Source organism: Vipera berus, assembly GCF_964194415.1.
Source record: "Vipera berus genome assembly, chromosome: 6".
NCBI lineage: Eukaryota > Metazoa > Chordata > Lepidosauria > Squamata > Viperidae > Vipera > Vipera berus.
The window spans coordinates 66,072,130-66,093,408 of NC_138208.1; the positions used below are offsets into that span (position 1 = coordinate 66,072,130).

Consider the following 21,279-nt stretch of genomic DNA (forward strand, 5'->3'; position numbering starts at 1 on the left):
TAAACTGGAAAGACAAATCATTATGAGAGACCCCTCCTCAAGAAGCCTGCCCTGGACCCGGCTGTTTTAAATAACTATCGTCCAGTCTCCAACCTTCGCTTCTTAGCGAAGGTTGTTGAGAGTGTGGTGGCGCATCAGCTTCCTCTGTTCCTGGAGGAAACTGATTATCTGGACCCGTACCAATCGGGTTTCAGGCCCGGATACAGCACGGAGACGGCATTGGTCGCGCTGGTGAATGATCTCTGGAGGGCTCGGGACAGGGGTTGCTCCTCTGTCCTGGTCCTATTAGATCTCTCAGCGGCTTTTGATACCATCGACCATGGTATCCAACTGCGGCGTCTCAGGGGGTTGGGAGTGGGAGGCACCGTTTTACGGTGGTTCTCCTCCTATCTCCTGGGCCGTTCGCAGTCGGTGTTGACGGGAGGGCAGAGATCCGCCCCGAGGCCTCTCATTTGTGGAGTTCCTCAGGGGTCGGTTCTCTCGCCCCTCCTGTTCAACATCTATATGAAGCCGCTGGGTGAGATCATTCGTGGTTTCGGGGTGTGGTATCATCAGTACGCTGATGATACCCAACTTTTTCTTTCCACCCCGAACCAACCCAGCGATGCCCTTGCCGTGATGTCCCGGTGCCTGGAGGCGGTCCAGGTCTGGATGGGGAGAAACAGGCTTCGTCTCAATCCCGCCAAGACTGAGTGGCTGTGCATATCGGCATCTCGGGTTAACCAGACTATTCCATCTTTAACGATGGGGGGTGAGGTGTTACCCCCCGTTGATAGGGCTCGCAACCTGGGCGTCCTCCTGGACTCACGACTCAATTTTGAAGACCATATAGGAGCCGTGACCAGGGGGGCTTTTGCCCAGGTTCGCCTGGTGCGCCAGTTGTGGCCCTACCTGGACCGAGATGCCCTACGCACAGTCACTCATGCGCTCGTGACCTCCCGTTTAGACTACTGCAACGCTCTCTACATGGGGCTGCCCTTGAGGACCACTCGGAGGCTTCAGCTGGTGCAAAATGCGGCTGCGCGAGTTGTGATGGGGGTCTCCCGATACTTCCATGTAACACCTCTACTCCGCGAGCTGCATTGGCTTCCGGTTCCCCTCCGGGTGAGATTCAAGGTGCTGGTGATGACCTATAAAGCCCTACATGGCTTGGGTCCGGGATATCTGAGGCAACACCTGCTGCCGGCATCAAGTTCCCTTCGTCCAGTGCGCTCCCACAGGGAGGGTCTTCTCAGGGTGCCACCGGTAAGAGATTGCCGGCGGACGACACCCAGGGATAGGGCCTTCTCAGTGGGGGCACCTGCCCTTTGGAACCAGCTGCCAGTGGAGCTGAGGACTGCCCCCGACCTCCGTTCATTCCGCCGGGACCTGAAGACCTGGCTCTTCGAGCTCTCTGGCCTAGGCTGAGGATTAATCTTATTTTAACTGGGGTTTTATTTATACAGGGACAAATGTAATTTTTTTTAAACTTGTTTTTAACTTTTGTATCTGGTTTTTAATTACCCTGTAAACCGCCCTGAGTCCTTCGGGAAAGGGCAGTATATAAATGTAATAAAATAAATAAATAAATAAATAAATTATACCTTACTGGCAAAATTAAGCTAATAGATTTTTATTATAATACTATAGCAATGTTGGCAAATGCAGAGGGAACCTTCATTAGCTCTACAAAACTATAGCTCCAACCTCATTTTTAGTGATTTGTTTAAAAAAATAGTCTATTTTAAATTGAGCTTCTTAACTTCAACTTTTCTTGGAAACAGCATGGAAATGATTTGTCATTTGCTTCTTCCAGGATTTTCTGTACCTCTCAAGCTAAGCTACAAAGAAGTTTTTGCAGGATGTGGTAAAAAAATTAAAGATGGTGGCCTTAAGTACAATGCACATTATAAAACCGGATAGAGCTTTGATTACACCTTTTTTATTCATTTCTTCATACTCTGCAGATATCCCTGGCAACAGATCTGCAGTTTCCTGGGAGCTTTTTATTCAAACACTAAGCAGGTGTGACCCTGTTTAGCTTTATGAAATCAGCCATAGTTCATAAAGCTGAGGGTCTAACTCACCTTGAGATTTCGGATATTGGATGGATTGGCATCTGATCTGAGCATAACTTGAATATCCTGAAGAGTCTCTTCTCCTGTTGGTCGAGGACGTGTTACTTCATCAGCTACCTCTTTTGCAGCTTCTTCCAGCTAGGAAAGAAATGGAACTAAATAATTATACATAAAAAAGACAGAAAGGGGATAGTTCAGTAATATAACTCAGTCTTTACAGGCAGAAAGCCTCATGGTTAGTCATTAACATTTTTAGCTGGGCAATAAAAAATTCCAGTTTGAAACCCAAAAAAGTTGCTGTTATCAATATTAAGCTAGACAGACCAGCAGCCTGAAACCCTACAAGGCAGCATCCCATAATCTAACTGCAATCTCCCTCATATTTCTCCCATGCTGCATATACCAGTTGAAGATGCTCCACAGGTTGCTTGTGTAGATAGTTTGCCAGATCTTCATCAAAGCTTGCCAAATCTTCTATCTCCACCTCAATCCAATATTGTCTGACGTTATAATGACGTTTGAGCTCATCTCTTTCAATACAGTGGGAGAAAAAAAGAGACCCATGAATATATTTATTGGAATAACATTCACAACTATGCACAAAGCTGCAGAACTCTAGGGCAGGGGTGTCCAAACTTTTTTCAAAGAGGGCCAGATTGGATGAAGTGAACATGCTGGAGGGCCGAACATTTTTCCGAACATTCTTTGAACAATTGGAGGACGCCGAGAGCGCAAACTTGATGCAGTTGTAGCAGCGAGTCCTCCCAGGCCGGCCCTCTCCATCTCTGCAAACAACTCTGGGCGGCTCACAATTCAAAAACATTTACTGGTATTACAATTAAAATCTTCAAAACATTTTAAAACAAAAAACAGTAAAAACCATTAAAACAATTCAAAACATTAACATCTTTTCTCCTACCCTCTCAAGTTGGTTTTGAATGTGGAATCTGATTTAGAATTTTACCCATCCAGTTGTGTATCATCTGGAAACTTACAGAATTCATCATTTCCCCCCCACAAGTCACTTTTAAAAAATAAAGGTAGGGGACGGAGGGCTGAATCTAGTCACATCCCACCTAATCTCTCTTTCTAATTTCATGAGAAAAAGTTGCCAATCACTTAGCTAAAGTGGAATTGAAAAAAGTGCAGGCAACTGACTTGATCCCTGCCAGAAATGGATGTGAAACATTCAGAGATCAAGAAGAGAAAGAAAGAAAGAAAGAAAGAAAGAAAGAAAGAAAGAAAGAAAGAAAGAAAGAAAGAAAGAAAGAAAGAAAGAAAGAAAGAAAGAAAGAAAGAAAGAAAGAGAAGGAAGGAAGGAAGGAAGGAAGGAAGGAAGGAAGGAAAGAAAGAAAGGAAAGAAAGAAAGAAAGAAAGAAAGAAAGAAAGAAAGAAAGAAAGAAAGAAAGAAAGAAAGAAAGAAAGAAAGAAGAAAGAAAGAAAGAAAGAAAGAGAGAAGGAAGGAAGGAAGGAAGGAAGGAAAGAAGAAAGAAAGAAAGAAAGAAAGAAAGAAAGAAAGAAAGAAAGAAAGAAAGAAAGAAAGAGAAAGGAAGGAAGGAAGGAAGGAAAGAAAGAAAGAAAGAAAGAAAGGAAGGAAGGAAGGAAGGAAGAAAGAAAGAAAGAAAGAAAGAAAGAAAGAAAGAAAGAAAGAAAGAAAGAAAGAAAGAAAGAAAGAAAGAAAGAAAGAAAGAAAGAAAGAAAGAAAGAACTCCCCATTCAGACGACCAGCGGGTATTTATAAAACCAGAAACCGTTTTGATTTGCAATGCCCCATTTTAAGAGAGGCTGCAGAGTTTCCACAGGTGGCCTCTGGAAGTTGCCTGAAGCATCCAGGGTGGGATTTAGAGTTAAGGTTCTGGGTAGAAAAGCCGCCTTTTGCAACCTGGGCTGATTTCCGAACACGCCTGACTTGCAGGAATCGGTGCAAAGCAGAAACCGAAACTAAACGGGCTGCATAAAAAGGACTCGCATCCACTTGAGCTTCACAATCTGTTTTGGCTCCTCTCCAGTCTGATCTTCAAAGGGCAACAAGTGCCGACGTGAGCCTCTCTCTTTCTCTCGGGGGAGGGGGTGTTTTTTTATGGTGGTTCTCACGATTTCTTTTACGAACAGATGAGCATCCAGTTGTGTCCTTAACGGAGCATAAAACTTTCTCCCGCAGGGGGTGGAAAAAGCAGAGTATCGTGTGTGGGGGGGGGGAGAGGCAGAGATAGGCTGATTTTCTGGCTATGGACGGTGAACTGAATGAAAGCCCAATGAGGGGAAGGAGACAGATTCTGCAGTGGAGGTTGGGGGCGTCGCGCCTGCGCCGCTCGTCTTCTAGGTTTGGGCGGGGCCCTCTCAGAAGGGAGGGCCGCATTTACATAGAGCAGGGAGGGCTGTCCGAGGGCCATATTAATCCGCCCCGCGGGCCGCAAATGGCCCGCGGGCCGGACTTTGGACATGCCTGCTCTAGGGCAAGTTATCTTATTCTGATATACTTACCAACACTCTAAAGGTATTTCAACTTAAAATGCTATATAAGCAACTGTTTCAAGTTTACCAAAAGAGAAAGGGCACCTGTATTTGAAAGAGAAGCCAGTCCGGTCTGTTCCAATGCGATACTGCCTTAAAAACTCTTTGAAGCGTTTCTGCAGCTGGGACTTTCGAATTTGCCCTTCATCTGTAAGTGGGTCTCCACCAAAGCTATCACTATAGAAAATGCCAGGGTCATCAAAACCAGACATGATTCTCTGAAAAAAAAACCAGGATAGATAGATAACTTTTATTATCATTTTTTTTTTACTGTGGGCACAATGGCACACATTAAAAATGAAATTTAGTTGCTTGCTCTCAAAGTGTACACATATATAACACACATTTAAACATACTATATACAACATATGTATAGACCTACACCCTTACATATAAGTAGCATATAAATATTAATCACTGCTGAAAAATACCAATAAGATACATTACAAATATAGTTTTCATAACTTATATTAAGTCTAGAGTAGCTGAAAGTTGGGCAGCATTTAATAGTAACAATTAAATCCAGTTTAAAGTATCAGGAAAAACACTCTTATACAAAAAACAGCTCTTATACAAGACAGCATCTTCTTTTGTTATCATTTTTCCCTTTCTCTATGGCAGAGGAGGGTAGTTTGATTTTCTGTTGCAAAGCAGTATTTCCCAATAATTATAATTAGAGCCACATGAAGAATAAGTTGCCTTGGAGCGAGATGGGCGACTAAATAAATAAATAAATTGTAATAAAATAATGTAATAAAATAATGAAATGAAATAATGAAATGAAGGGAGATTTAATTCAGCAACAGGACGGGGGCCTCGAGTTCCTTAACAGCTGATAACGGGAAATCTGTGTTTTTAAGCCGAAAAACTGCAGGCAGGAATTGTTCCTTTTTCGATGGCGCATTAGAACCAGCTAACTTTGATTCAATCGACTCAGCCATCTGTGATACTTATATAAGTTACCGTCAGAGTGGGGGAGGATGGGAGTTGTGCAAAAGCTGATTTTGGGGCTATACGAGAAACGCTTGGACGAACATTGTTTCAGAAATGACGGGTCACTAATGAATATCGCCTCTTCTGAAATCTGGTTGTAGCAGCCCAAGATCGACCCAAACGCATACAAGCCGGTATAGCTCTTACGCGTGCCCCTGACCCCAACGCCCCTCACTTGCCTCCGCAGCCGTAGAGGAGCCCCTCGCAAAACGAGTCTGTCGCTTGCTAGAACTCTGGAAGAAGTTTTCGCGGGAAAAAGTAATAAAAAAAGTGTTCTGGATTCGCCGGCAGTCACGCGCTGCTCTTTGCGCGCTGTCATTGGCTCAAAGGCAGCAAGACGTGTATCGATTAGCTAAAAACCCTGTCCTTTAAGGGCGCGAGACAATCGCGGTGGTAAGGGCCGAAAGCGACTGGAGGCGACCCAAACTTGGGCCCGCCTCCTTCTCAACTTTTCCTTTATCGAATTGGTCAGCCGTCTGCTAGCTAGAGGAAGTATTTTTGGCGCCAAACTTATTGCTTGGAGCGAAAAAAGGAAAGGGAGGTTTAAAATGGCGGGTGTAGTGCGAAACGGGAGGGATTCGGTTCTTCGGTTTTTGAGAAATTTGCCTTCGGGTTTTTTTTGTGTAGGTTTGTCGCCCTATGGATGAAGGTAGTCCTGCAAATAAAACTTGCTTTTTCCAAGCCAGAAAGTATGAGAAGATGCATCTGTTGATTTTGTTTTGCCACTGCCCTAAGGCAAAAGATGGGGGAGATTTGTGTGTGTGAAAGATGGAAAGCAGAATTGGAGAGATGTATGCCCGTTACACATATGTTAGGCCAATGTTATTTAAAAACATAAAAATAATGCTAAGTGGAGAAAAAATATCTAAGCTAAAAGTGCAAGACAATTTTTAAAAAACTTAATAAAATTATTTTTTAAAATAAGGTTTTTAAGTGTACTATGTAAGATCAAATATTTTATTAAAACTAATGGCAAGTTTGAATTATATTTGTACTGTAACTTGATTCCAGGCCTTCTTGACCATAAATTGATAAAAGTACAAGAAGGGGAAAACAAATAGAAAAATAAACAGAATGATACAAAGTGGCTTCTGATCTTTACAGCAGTTATAAGTACAATGATAATTTCACTTCTTTTTCTAAAGTCAAAAGAGATGTCTCTGTAGTCTAATAAAACCATAAATCATAAGCTTTTTATGCATAAAGCCTATTTTTTCTATTTTATGCATAAAATAAACAAAAACAGACTTTCCAACTCTCTTTCCACTTATGTCTTTCTCTCCAGGATTTCCCCTAGGGCAGGGGTAGGCAACCTCGGCTCTTTTATGACTTATGGACTTCAACTCCCAGAATTCCTGAGTCAGCATGAGTCATAAAAGAGCCAAGGTTGCCTACCCCTGCCCTAGGGGCTGTTCCATAATTTTTAAAAGTGGGAAACGGTCCTGAGAATAAAACTTTAGGAAACACTGTATTAGATTAATCTAAGCATTGTTCCTGCTTTGTTTCACATGGAACAGCTCCCCCTCTTGCCTTTTTTTTTTGAAAAATTTAAGGTTTGCATACGGTGTTAAAACATAATGTGATTTGTTCAACAAGTATGGCAAACAAGTTGAAGCCAAACAGACATCACAGCACAGCATATGTGAACCTTGTCTCAGTCCACTTTAAAGACAAGCTTAAGGAACGAAGGCAAGGACTGGACCACACTATGTCTAACTGAACAACACTCTGCACATATTAAATTCATAAATAATCCTTATTGATGTTTTTTTTGTTTTTTGTATATTTATGTTGTACATCAGGGCTTTTTAACCGGTGGTACGCGTACCACTGGTGGTACGTGAGCACCTGGCTGGTGGTACACGGCGTCGCCTTCCTCCCCCCCGCCTCCCCCCCACTCCGCTCCTTCCCAGCTCACTTGCTTGTGGAAAACATGCTGCTTGGCGGCCTGCAGGAACCCTACCGAGGGTGCACGAAGAGCGCAGGCGCAGGCTCTTGGCAGTCTGATCGTCTTTCTCTCTCCCCCCCCGCATCTTTTTGGGTTTTTTTTTAACTCGCTGCTTTTAGAGGCAGTGCAAAGGCAAACTCTGGGAGGCGTGCACGGGGCGAGTGTCTTGGTCATCTTCCTCCCCCTCTGCCCAGAAAATAGAGGGGGCCCTGGAGGAAGAAGGGGCTGCCCGCTACTAGAGAGGGCCTGGCCAGATGGAGGCTCCTGGCCGAGCCAGCGTGCTCCCCCTGCGGTTCCAAGGATGACTTTCACCAGCGGTGGGGCGAATGACTTGCAGCCGCCGCTCCTGCTGTGGAGTGGAGTGTCAGCAGCCACGAGGCTGCGCCAGCCCGGAGCAAGTGAATCAGGTAGGAGGCTGGCGGCGCCTTCGGCCGTAACCACCCCTTCCCCCTGCCCTGCCCCGCTTCGCCTTCCCGGAGCGAGAAATTGAAAGAGACACCTCCCTCGATCCTCCCCAAAAGGGTTGAAAACAGAATGCAAAGGAGGCAACCGGGGGGAGGGGGTGCCACGCGAGTGTGCATGGCATGAATGCGTGTGCAATCTAGGCTCTGTGATTTCCCACTGCCCCTGCCGTGCCTGGGGGAGGATCGTGGGTGTTTTCGGGGGGGGGATGTTGCAGCCAGTTCCTTCCCCCCACTCGCCCCGAGCAGGATAGGGTGAACTTTCCTCCTGCCCACTCTGCTTTTGCCCAGTTTAACACCTCCGCCTGCATTTTTCCCCTTATCTCCCACCCTTCCCCCTTCCCGTTGTTCTCCCCCCACCCGCCTGCCAGATTTATAAACAGGCGTGGCTCCGGGCTGCACACACACACACAACTGACCTCTTTCCAGGAACACCAGATTCAAAGTACCCGTTACGTTGCTGAAGGAATCCAGAGAGGCTTATAATAAGCGGTCTGGGGCTAGCCCCCTCTTGCTCGCATGCTCACTTACTGCCCCATCACTTCTAAATGCTTCCAAACGCCTCTTGCAAGTAAGTGAGTGAGCGAGCAAGTGGCCTTTGAAAGAGATGGAAAGCAAGCAGAAACCAAGAAGCAGAAACCCTGGGCATCTCCTGGAGAGTCAGGGCCGCTTTCTCTTACTGAAAAGAGCCTCTCCTTCGGCTCCATCCGGCTTTGCAGTCAGTTGGTGCCTGGGAAGGTGAATCATTAAAGAATCCCCAGCGCTCCAACAGCTTTCCCTGAGAGGCTGGCGCCTCCTCTCAGCTCAGGCAGGTCCACGTGGGGGATCTGGGGAGGCCGGCATCCCCAGGGCCTTCTCCCCCCTCCTCCTCCTCCGGGGGCTGCTGTGGAGGAGTGTGGGTGGTTGTGTCAGGAACAAGCGGGAAGAGCCAGCTCAGTCTTTTAGAATGGGACATTGTTAGCAGCACTCGCTCCATTTGAGATACCGCAAGCGCACCACCATAAAGTTATTTTGCTTGATCATTGTAATCTCGGCTCTTTTGGAAAATCTTAGGCTTTCATTTCCAGAAAGGGGTGCAGCTGCAGGAGGTATGAGTCGTATATTAATTGCGAAGTTTATTTTGGTTGAATTCGCTGCAGGAATCTCTGGTGCTCGATCTGCTCAGGATTCCAGGTTTTGCTACTTTGCTTCCTGTAGTTACTTTCAACCTGGAGCAGTTGGGTTTGAGAGCTGTTCATTGGTCCTGACTCTCCAGGAGATGCCCAGGGTTTGAAAAAGAGCAAGGGCAAACATGTGAACTGACTTCATAGGAGAAGGCTCGGAAACACTAGCACGTGTTGCTGAAGTGCCTGGTAAAGAGATGCAGCAGCTTGTTCGCCTTCTCAAAAAGAAGCCGCGTCTCCGCTTCTGCCCCCTGAGTGGTGAATTATGTGTGGACACAATCGCAAATCGGCTCACGTTCTACTACCGCCTTTTAAATTGCTAGACCTCAAGGCGCATGCACCTTGTTGCCTTGGGAGTGACGTTGACTTGCCCAAATCTGGGGCCAAAGGAGTGTTCCTTGTCTGGAGAGGGGGCGAAGTGACTTTCTCGGCTGCTTCCACCTAGTTCCAGACTTCAGGAATTACCTGATTACAGTATTGCAAAAAGCAGTCCTTCATTCTCCTCCCAAATTATGTGACTCTAAAATTATGGGCAAAGGGTTAATGACTCCCTCAGACAGTTGAGGTAAGCAATGTTCTTTGCGAATAAAATACCAACACAGAAATATACAACATGCTTAAAAATAAAAATGCAAAAAGTACATGTTAATTTAGGCACCTACTTTAAAAAATTAAGTACAAAATATAACAAAAACAATATAGTTATGATCAAATTGGAATTTGAAACCAATACTGTATCATTAAAATAATTTAACAATGCGGCACTCCATAATCTTGGAACAAAGCAGAAATCCTCCTTTTTGAAGCATTAACATGGAACCTCAAGTTTTTTACTTTTCCATATTATTATAAACTAGCCATTTCTATAACAAAAAAATCAATCCAATCAGTAAAACCCCAAATTCCCTCCCTTTTTTTAAGTCATCAAGTTTTTGATACCTTGCTAAACACTGGTGGTACTTGAATATTGTCATGTCCTAAAAGTGGTACAATCTGTGAAAAGGTTGAAAAGCCCTGTTGTACATCACTTGAGTCACACTGTCTGAGCTGAGCAGTCTTATGAATCTTGAAATAAATAAAAATGGGAAGAAAAAAGATAGGGTGGGAAAGAAGGGTAGCAAGTAGAGGATAATGACATGTGAACCTCTGCAGAATTCCAAGGATGCCGCAAGTGATTGTTGAATTAAAGAATTAACCTGGAAGTATTTTCAGGTAGAATTTTACATGGGAAAATGCATTAGAAGATTGCAAGGCATTTTTTTTTCAGTCTTTTGCAGTTTTCTGTATAGTAACTTTGGAATTGTTTCAAAAGTTCTTGGGTGCATCTAGCGGTGTGCAAGCGAGCATTATCATGAACCAATGCCACACTGGACGTCAGCATGCCCAATGCTTGTTATGGATAGCTCATCTAAGTTTTTGTAACATTTCAGAGTAGACTTCTGAACTGATGGTCAAGCCACGCTCCATGAACTTCACTAGCAGTACTCCTTTGGCATCTTCACATTTGGCGGGATTTTCTATGGCACCACTTCCGATGTGGTGTTGGTTCATAAGGCTTGCCTGCACACCGCTAGGTGCATCCAAGAATTTTGAAGTTTTGATCACTCCCCCCCCATAGCCCAGATTTGGTGCCGAGCGACTACTACTAAGGAATTTCAAAACTTGTAAGACATTATGACAATCAATTTGAATGGTGATTATGTCAAAATGTAATGTAGTTTTCTAATGTGTATAATAAAAATTCTGTATCCATGAGTGCCATTGATAATCAAACGGAGGTTTATTTCTGAACTGCCCTCGTAAATTCACTGAAATAAACTGCTCAATAGCTAAAAGAGCTAGAATTAAAGAATAGTATTCTATTTCTGTATACTCCATGCTTGTACCCATAATTATTTTTCATGGATGTGAGCGTGAATTGGATGATAATTTATAATTAATCTAGAAGAAGATTAGTATGGTCATATGAGATTTTAGTAATGTTAGTTTTCTTGGAAATAAAAATATTCTTGTGTGTTAACTACATCTGCTACTTATATATTTATTGCTACCTATCTTACATATTTTAAGCTTTAATATATTTTAGTAAATATATTTTAAACTTAAAATAAGCCATAACAAATGCATTTTTCCAGAATCTAAAATATGATAAACCCACCCTAAGTTAGCCAATAACATTAAGCCAATAAACCTTTGATATGCATGTACTGCTGGACTTTAAAACATAAACAGCTGTTACAGAGATCACGTTATATCCTTCCAATAAATGTGTTTTCAATGTTGACTTTTAAAGGATTTTATAATAGTTGTGGTACTGAATAATTTAATTATCTTCCCAAATACAGGAATAAATTAGCTTTATGGCAGAGTACTGATTAGCCCATTTCTGTCAGTTATATAACTCAGTATGGAAAGGCAAACATTCTTCAAACAATCTGATAAACATATAAAAGTACACAGTTGAGTTAACTAACAAGGAGCTTTAATGAAAGTACATACAGTATAACTTAAAAGTACAAAGTACAAATACAAGAATATTTTCTGTTTCTGAAAGGTCATTGCTGATACACGACTGATTTCAACTAGTAGAAATGTATTACATGAAGTCAGAGTTTAAGCACTCTTGTGTTTTAGGACAAAGAAAAACAGACAATACAACATATATTGTGTAGAAAATCTTGTACACAAACACTGGACAAAATATCACAGCTTGATTTATTCCTCACATATTCCAGATGGCAAGTTATCATTCTTTTCTCATCTTGGCTTCTTATTGGTTTAATGGCATGTCATACAGTGGCATTTCAGGTTCTTTAGAGAAATGTATTTGACAAAAACCTCTTTAAAAAACTGTTGGTAACAACAATACCTAGAACTGGAGAAATAGTCAAGCTCAGCAGTTCTAATACATGAGATAATCTAAATCTGTCACCCTCAATTAAAAAAAATCATTAGTTTAGGAGTAGGTAAGTAGTAGTAAAAGTGCTTTAAGTTCTTTTCAGTTCATAGAGCATACAAGCCCACAACAACTGTTGTTGCTAACAAGAAAAGAGCAAGAGTCCAACGCAAGAGTGGGATGCTGGACAGCATGTCTGTATGCTTCATCTGTGCTTGGCCATTTTCCTTTGGATCTGTATTAAGAAAGCAAAAGTTGTTCAGAATGAAAAGCAGCTGGAAAGACTGTATTTCTAGATCCTTAAGTAATGTTCTAGTAATAGTCATAGCATCACTAAATACCTCAACATAGTATAGATAAACCCTACTAGCTCTGCAAAGTTTATGAGACAATATAATATATCACAATTGTGTGGATTTAAATTACATGATAGGCAACCATTTGGTGTTTATAGCTTTCATATGAATAGCTATGTGGGGTGCGGAAGTTGAGGGAATGCACAACTTATAAGTAAGGACAACCATTAAAAGTTCAGTGTAGTCTTACAGTTATGCACTCAAATTTATGAACATAAATCTTTAAACAGCAGATCCATAACAAGCCTCAGTGATATCAACATGGTAATATGTGCATTGTGACATCACCGAAATGATTAAATTATTCAGCTGCATCATGGCATCTGACAATCAAGACACCCCTGTCATTCTCCTCCCTGTGGATTATTTTATGAAATATTTTGGACATCCGTGATAAAACGTTCTTTGATAATAACTGTAAATTAATTTGCTATCTGTTTTCATATTGTTAATTGAAAATGTTCCATGTTTAACATACGGCCTACATAATGATTAATCATTATCAAACTTAGATATTTTAGATGCCCAGGGGAAGGTAGGTGGCAATGGGAGCTGTGAAAATGATTCTAAGCAGGCATATTTTATAATATATACTGATTTTTTCAATTCTCCAGGATAAAAATGAACAAGAAAATAAATTAGAAAACATAGTGAATATTAATGGTTATTTTTTCATTGCAGTTGCAAGAACAATCTGAAAGTTAAAATAATTTCTTACTCTGTGTTCTGTTGTTTCCTGTTGTTTGAAAATCTAACTTGGATTTCCCAAGATGATTGTTCTGTGCAGGCTTGTCTTGATTCACCAACCTTTGCAGCTCCTGAAACACCTGGGAAAAGTTAATCACACGGTAGCTTAATTGCCAAGAAGTATTCTCTTTCTTTATTCCTGGATTTAGATTTTGCAAGACCCATTTTAAGGAATTTAGACAGCTTCCTTATCTTCCAGTTCTCCTACTTCAGTATAACTTTTAATATGGGAAGCAATATAGAAAATGTATGTTTAATATGTTCAACTATGGCCATATACTTTGCATTAATTAATTAATATGAGTAATGAATAATTTGAATATGAAACACTACAAATCTAGTGCATAGATAAATACGAAAATTTAGTGCTTCGTGTTTCTATCTATCTGTAGGTAAAGAAAAAGTGTTTGCAATATTGATAACATGAAGGAGAAAAAGAAAGAGGGCTCCAGCTCATATCCCCTAATCAAATACATAATATTTCATTTGTATCAATGGAATTTGAACTTTCCTCAGTATGGAAAGTATTGGCCCATGAGACCATTGATCAATTACATACATGTACTTTTAATTTTAAATTCTGTCCTGCTAGGTGCATCTATTTTTTGAAATAATGCATAACTATAATGAATAATCTAATTCCCTTTTTAAAATGTCCATGTTATTGGCCATGACCACACCTTATAAAACGAAATTCAACAGTTAACAATATATATGGGAATGTATTTTTAAAAATATGTCTTGAATCATCCAAATTTCACCTTCGTTGGCTGACTTAAGGTTCTGATATTATAAAACATTTTTATACTATTGGTGCATTATGGTTTTCTCTATTCAATTTTTTTCTTTTGAGATAAAGAGGCTCTTACACTGTAACTTTTTCTCCGTGGAGCTGCTGTAACTCTTTTGTTCTTTTCCACAGTGTTCTTTGAGATATAATAGTCTAAGTATCTTAATAATATTCAATTGATATAAAATGGTATAAAATATAGTGAAAAAGCCAGGCTGAAGTTAAATGTTGAGATAAGGTAATTGTCTATAAACAGATATCAGGAAACAAGGAATTTTGATAATTTGAATACCACCATCTATATTTTCAAAGGTTTTTTTTTCTCCTTATTTCATGAAATTTGCTTCTTTGTAAAAATTAACCAAATCAATTTGTAGGGGTCCCGCTGAAGCATTTTAAGAATATGGTAATATGTTAATTAGTTATTATTGTTAAGACTGATTGGTTCTAATAGATAGTTTTATTTGAGAGGGTCATTTTAAACTTTTAAAATTCAGCACAATTATTTCTACCATACCCAAACTCCAGCATCATAATCAATTTTCTCTTTTACTTATGTTTTTGTTCACTATTAAGCCGGAGGAAAAGTTCCATGAAAATCATAGCATTGGTCACCCCATTGTTATTGATTGTTACTGATAAAGAAGGAAATATTTCAATATCCCAGATAAAACAGCAGTCAACATTTATGTATGAGAATTGTCATGGTCAATGTATTTCTTAAAATTACTTATTTCTCGGATTTGCAAAAATTAAATATATGTGGCTAATTACTCACTTCAATATTCAAAAGAAAAGATTTTCTGGCCTCTTCAACAATTCTCTCAATAATAGAAGAATCCATGGGGATGCTGTTCATCCGAGCTCTATAAAGCTGTTTGAATTTGCTGATGTTGGTGATTCCAGAGAAATTGAAGAAAGACAGCCCTTTTCCAGTATTGGGCAAACTGAGAGATTTCTGGGCAATCTTCTTTAGAATTTGGCCACCAGATAGATCTCCCAAGTATCGGGTGTAAGCATGGGCTACTAAAAGTTCAGGTTCATGCTGGCCCACATGATGTATCCTATCCACATATTTCTGAGTTGCCTCATGACACTGGATGTCTTTCTTCCATGTGGGGCCATAGAAATATTCCAGGTCATCTTCCAGTGCAGCAGTGCGATTCAACTCATTGGGGAAATAAACAGGAGCATAGACTGGGTTGTCTTTGTTCCTTTCAGACTCTTCCTCCAGGGCCACATAGATGTAATAAAGAGAAGCCAAATAAAGCTAAAACAAAGAAAAGAAAAACAGTTACAAAATCTCTCTTGAGTTGTAAATGTTTATTATTTATTTGATTTGATATTTAGATTCACCTTCCCATTAAAAAGTCATAGTGTTCATGATTTTTGGATTCCAATTTTATGTGGAAAAGGCTCCTAAGAACCAATTCAGTTTTAGTAGCATTTGATGTCTGGCCAATTTTATTTGATCATCTACAAATTATGTTCAACCAATTCATTTCATTTGGAGGGTTGCCATGTAACATTTTATATTGGCATTCATTTATCTAACTTATATGTAGTTTTCAAAATCTTCCTTAAATGGTGGAGCAGTGGGCTAATGCCTCCTTAAGTAACACCAGCTGCCTGCAATTAGTGCAGGTTCGCATCCCACCAGGCTCAAGGTTGACTCAGCCTTCCATCCTTCCGAGGTAGGTAAAATGAGGACCCAGATTGTTGGGGGCAATTAAGCTGACTTTGTAATAATGCCGCTTGGGGGCCCCTGAAAGCCCTAATAAGCAGGCATATACATAGAATGAAGGCTACTGCTAAGCTTGTAAGCCGCCCTGAGTCTTCAGAGAAGGGCGGGATATAAATGGAATTTAAAAAAAAAAATACCTCACTGATGTGAGGAAAAGGTCTGGAACACCATATGTATTAAATTTGATTGGTCTTCACTTGTTAATCATTTGAATCTCAATTATAGGTATTTTATAGAAAATATAATTGATTTCCTAAAACTGCATGTATACTAACAGATTTCAACATCGGAAAAGACTCAACGTACACTGGCAATGTTACTGATAAAATCAGTGGGTTATAGCTAGTGAAAAAAAGTTTCTAGCGGTTTTTCTAATCTACTGTTGCTTTCCATGTAAGAAATGCTACAACTGTCCCCCCCCCCGCCCATATACTAGCATTGGGAAAACTTTGGGATGCTACAGTGGATAAGATAAATTAGAGACAAACTAGGCCTTCACTTTACTCCAGCATTATTTTCCTACAGTGCAATATCACCGCTAGATACAGGCCTGTTTTTAAAATTCACAAGAATATTTTTAAGAAAAAAACCCTAGGTGTTATCTTTCCACTACCATTATTTTGCTTTTTGATAAAATACTTTTGTGTAATATTGGGTCTAAATACATTTGATCTGAAAAACAAAACTATATATATTTTAAATATTAATCAATTCCATGAAACATTTGTTTAGACGTGATAAAAGAGACAGTTTCACAACAATTGAGGAAAATACTGTATTTGTAGGTTATAAGAGAAATGAATACTAGAAAATGGCTTAAATTTGCAAATAAGGGAACGAAGTTGGCTACAAGATTGTCATGCAGTCCCAAGATAGACCCTGGTGTTATTAGCATATCCACATATGCTAATTTCCTAGTGTCTTACATTGGCCTTTAATTTTGCTAAATTTTTAGCACTGTTTAGCTGTTTCTGTTTTTTACCCCAGGTTTTGGACACTTGTGTGGCTTGAGAATATTCATGGGAGAAGCATGGATAAAACAAGAGAATATAGATTGTGAGTTTGCCGACCATTGTTGTTGTATTTAATGATTTATAAGTCTACCATCAGCTAGCAGTACAATATGATAGTCTGAGACTATAACAGAGTACATACTTAGAACAATATAGTGTGTTAGAGCTTTGTTCCACACATTTTAGAAGCATCTGCTTTCTCTTAAGCTCCTGAGTACTTAATGTGATAAAAATATTTTATTTATTTATATTATTAAATTTATATGAAAAACTCTCTTTTTAATTTAACTATTAAGATCCTTTTTATATCCAAATGTTGGTGCCCCTTGCACTAGCATTTTCCATTTGGCTCCACTTTGATGCCACTATTTCACACTTGCGGACCATGGAGTATCATGCAGATTAATGGATGAAACCTTTAATTAGGTGTCTGAAATCTAGTGTATTTGTCTTGAGGTTAGTGTCTAAATTTCTTAACTGTAATTTTCTCTGTTGCACTTCTTATTTATTTTATTTTTTACTGTGTTTTGTTTTTATATTGTGAGTTGCTTACTTCTCAAAAGCAGCATGAAGTGCTGATCATCCTAAACAATAAAACAGCCCTGTCCAGTTGGGATGATTTCTCAAATGTGAGGGTTCAGCTCCTATAATTCCCAACCTGCATAATTGCTATGGCTGGTAATAGTATGATACAACTTGAAGACTCTCATTTGGGAAATGTTGGGGTAGGAAACTAGCTGAGAATTAGGGAAAGGGAGAACTGAGCAACATTGTGGTTGAAGCTGCTGCTTAATCAGTTGTTTTAGAAAGGGTAGTGAATCTGTCAGGTTCAGGAGATTAGTCTTAAAAAATTTAATGTATTGCTATTTTTTCCTGGAACTCCTAAAACCAACCAATTTTAAAAGTACAATAATTATTCCATTCCCAGATATATTTTTGTCATTTACTATTGCTATTAATTCTTTTGAGTGGAAATGGCAAATTGTAGTGAATCACTGAAACTTCCCTAACCCATTAGCTGGCAATCAGCAACTTTGGGCAAACATTGATTTGAAGAAAATGGAACATACTGTCCTGCTTCTATTTGGTTTCTCATTATTTGTTCTTACGCCTAAAAATAACAACAGATCCAATCATAATATACTGTGTTGTATATAATTTAGACCTAATTTTATACAACCATAAACACACATCAAAACTTATTTACATTTTCTCTAGGTAATAATGGAGTTTTGAATAATTTAATTAGTTATGATGTGTCTTGTTTATACTTGCCCCTCACTCAATCTTGTTTACTAGAGATCAGCCAATCTACAAAGAAAAAGAATCTGAAGAAGTTCTAACACTTATTTACTAGAAGTATTTTAACCTCAATTGAGGTTAATCTAAGAATTTTGTTTGTACTGCCACCACTTCTATTTTACTTTAGTAAAAAATGTTCTACCTCATTTTTCCCTCTGTTGGTTTTATTATGTTCCTGCTTCCTAGCATTCCATTATCCATTTAGCACTTATAGCTAATGACTATTTCTAGTCGAAATAGTCTAGTGGTTCTACTGGAAAATGAATGTGCACCTAGTACTGGGACATTGCAAAAATGCATAATACATTCCCATCTAAAAATCAACCAGGGAATTGTGTCTTCCCATCTTCCTTACTGTTATTCCAACACAAAACTGTATGCTAAGATTTACACTATCAGTTTCTTTTTATTTAGGAGTATCTCAATTCACTTTAGATATATTATGCAAATATAATAAACATAAATAACGTGTGGTTTCTTGTTGAATATACATTCTAGGTGTATGTGGTGTAATGTTGCAATGGTGTAATGTTTTTGTTTCAGAACAACAATATTTACTAGCACAGTAGACTTGTCTGTCAGGTTTATCACGGGGTAATTTATTTTCCTTCCTTGTTTTCCTTCCTTGTTTTCTTTTTGTTAATGTGTAATGCATGTGTTAATTATTCTAGATTTTCAATCTTTTATAAAGTTGTGTGTTCTGATGAATTTTCTCTTCTCAAACAAAATCTACATATACCCTAGGAATATGTTGAGCTCAGTATTTGGATTATGCCTTAACTTTAATAAACATACTCCTAAGTGTACTGAGGAATAAGTTCTAGTGAAAACTATTTCTGAATAAACATATTTAAGATTGGCATAGAACTTTTGTTTATGCTTTGGGAAAGCTAAAGCATTTGCTTAAATCAGTCACAGTGGAGTCAAGGGAACTGAAACACAAAATAGCTTATACCAATCATAATTAAGGAGAAAAGGGTCAAACTCAGAAGAAGGATGATATTAGGCTTCTGTCTCTATTTCATTTTTTATATTTTATTAAAATACTAAGGTGCATAAATTCAAACCAGATGCACACTTTGTAATTGGCAGAAGTGGCTGTAGCATTGAAGTTAATAAATAGTAGACATTTAAAAATACATAATTATCCTGGGGTTCTAATTTAATCTGAATTGTCCACTTTCCTGTGCCCAGAAAAATAAGGTGATTTAATTTTCCTATACATCAACTTACATTATACCGCACTTGCATAGCTTAATTTCCTATACATCAAGTTATGTTATACTACATCTACATCTTAATTTGTAATTTATCCATAAACCACAGCTTCCCCAAAACCAGAAAACATGTACCTTAAATTCATGAGGTGAAACCTGTCCCTTTTGGAAAATCTTCATGAATTCTGTGTTTTCTGCCTCTTCATGAACATCTTTCGTGTTTTCCTTCAGGGCTTCTGAAAGGTCTTGAAACTTTCTATTGAAGATACGAAAGAAAGGGGGTGGTTTAGGGTAGAACTGATATTAAAGAATTTCTCATTAATCCTTTAACATAGAAGTTAAATTGGCAATCTTCGGAAAGAGAGCATCCTTTGTGGACAATAGAGAAAGGACCTCTCTATTCTTCAAGGACAAGATATGTTCAAACAAAAAGTTACATTTCTTTGGACAAAAAAAGAGTTTGGGAAAAGTTACAGATATCAGACTAAAAGATCATACATCAGGCTGACATTTAGAATGAAATCAGACTGGTGGATTAAAATCTATTTAATCATAAAAAGTTTTCTTTTCTGGGATCACAAAGACATGTTAGCGCGAAAAATACCAAGAATTCTAATGTGAAACATCTGTGAATATAAACGTCTTTAAACTAAGACTCACCCTTCAGTATGCTGAGCCATTGTTCCCTTTTTCTGTTGTTTGCTAACCTTTCTTTCTTCTTTCTGTTGGCCTTTTGCTTTCTTCTTTCCAGAGGCTGAGATGTTTCTGAATGAAGCAGCCCTTCTCCTTCATCATTCTCTTTATACTTTTACTGTGAGATCACGTGCTCAGCCAGAAAAATCTGACCTCAGAAAATGTACAGTTCTCTTGCAACATGTACACTTTTTTCGCCACACCCCATCACTAGAGAAGCTCAGCCCTTTCCTTTTTTTCTCTCTCCTCTGAGTAGGGAGGGAGGAAGAGAAGTCACATGATGAGGCTTTATTGACAACTAAGCACAACAGGATATCAAGAGACTTCTCTGTAAAGAATGCTGGGCATTAACCATTTCCTTCCCTAGAACCAACCAACTCCTCTTTTCAAATGTTAATGACTCTTGATAATATTTTTTATACATATTGGATATACAAGGAATTCAAAAGAGGCAGGCAATGTACTTTATATCATATTTTTGTTCCTTGGTTGAGTGGACAATCTTATTAGAAGCTTTGATTTACATGTGGCAGTGGGAAACTTATGTTGCTGAGGTTTTTCTCACTCTGCTGGCACAAAGTTCTGCCAGTGTAGATCTGATTTGATCAGATCTTCATGGGGAACCCAAAGAAGCTTATTGGTGGCTGAATGGGGACCTACTAGAATCAAATCCACCTTGTTTCCCCTCTATATGGTCTCAACCTATGTAAGCTTATTGTAGGATAATTTTCTCCCTACTATAGTCAACAAGAGGGAAAAATAATGCCCCTCCTTTGATTATAGTGCATATGTAATCCTCCTTTTGCATTATGTTGGGAGTAAACTCTTTATTTATGAGGCAGTTTCATTAGAATAGTCTGGGTGGGTATATTAATTGCCAGACTGAAATCAATAGTTCTATTAATGGTGTACTAAAATAAACTTGTTTATCTGTGGCAGAGCTAGCCTATCTGCACCCCTCAAATCCTTTGCAAGTGATCAGTTCTGCCTTCTGGCAAAAAAATGAGCCTTTTCTTTTTTGTCAACACTTTGGATGGAGAAAGAAAGAAAATGTTATAAAGAAAAAGGTCTAGAAACATTGAATAATGGATGACTGCCAGGTTTTGGCTTTGTCTGCCATCCTCGCAGATGGCGTTTAACAATTATCCATGAAGAAGCAGAAAAATGTTTCTGTGATTGATTTACTGCAGCAGTTTTAATGGAATGCTGAGTCTTTGGGTGCTTTAGAAAATGGTCAGTGTAGAAGGAATCCATTTTCATTTGTTTTAGTTTGGAGTCCAGGAAAGAGGACCTACTTCTGCTGATATGTCATTTGACTCAGCTCAACTTCTTCAAAATATCATTAGTCAGATTATTCCAGACCATGGTGACAAATGGCTGTCACT

At 39.2% G+C, this 21,279-nt stretch overlaps 2 protein-coding genes across 2 annotated transcripts in view; both read right to left on the reverse strand.

Moving 5' to 3' along the window:
* Positions 1 to 5,963, reverse strand: part of MCM5 (minichromosome maintenance complex component 5) — a 30,067-nt gene extending 24,104 nt beyond the window's left edge. The window contains exons 1-4 of the mRNA XM_081331873.1: positions 5,744 to 5,963; positions 4,617 to 4,789; positions 2,461 to 2,587; positions 2,067 to 2,195 (exon numbers count right to left, since the gene is read on the reverse strand). Of these exons, the coding sequence (XP_081187999.1) occupies positions 2,067 to 2,195; positions 2,461 to 2,587; positions 4,617 to 4,783 (423 nt within the window). The 5' untranslated portion in view covers positions 4,784 to 4,789; positions 5,744 to 5,963. The remainder of the gene's footprint in view (positions 1 to 2,066; positions 2,196 to 2,460; positions 2,588 to 4,616; positions 4,790 to 5,743) is intronic.
* A 5,644-nt stretch (positions 5,964 to 11,607) lies between these two features.
* On the reverse strand, positions 11,608 to 20,093 carry HMOX1 (heme oxygenase 1). Its single transcript, XM_081332022.1, has 5 exons — positions 19,862 to 20,093; positions 19,337 to 19,457; positions 14,704 to 15,195; positions 13,107 to 13,215; positions 11,608 to 12,267 (listed from the first exon to the last, which is right to left on the reverse strand). The coding sequence occupies exons 1-5, from the start codon at positions 19,879 to 19,881 to the stop codon at positions 12,140 to 12,142; spliced, it is 870 nt and encodes a 289-aa protein (XP_081188148.1). The 5' UTR covers positions 19,882 to 20,093; the 3' UTR covers positions 11,608 to 12,139.
* Between the last annotated feature and the right edge of the window lie 1,186 nt (positions 20,094 to 21,279).

Bases quoted from the DNA above. Each gene is read 5' to 3' on its own strand.
- HMOX1 (XM_081332022.1), bottom strand. From the start codon at position 19,881: ATGGCTCAGCATACTGAAGG. The intron at 19,458-19,861 runs GTGAGTCTTAGT...TATCTTCAATAG, and splicing joins ATGGCTCAGCATACTGAAGG to AAAGTTTCAAGACCTTTCAG. The intron at 12,268-13,106 runs GTAAGAAATTAT...TTCTTAATACAG, and splicing joins AGGAAACAACAGAACACAGA to ATCCAAAGGAAAATGGCCAA.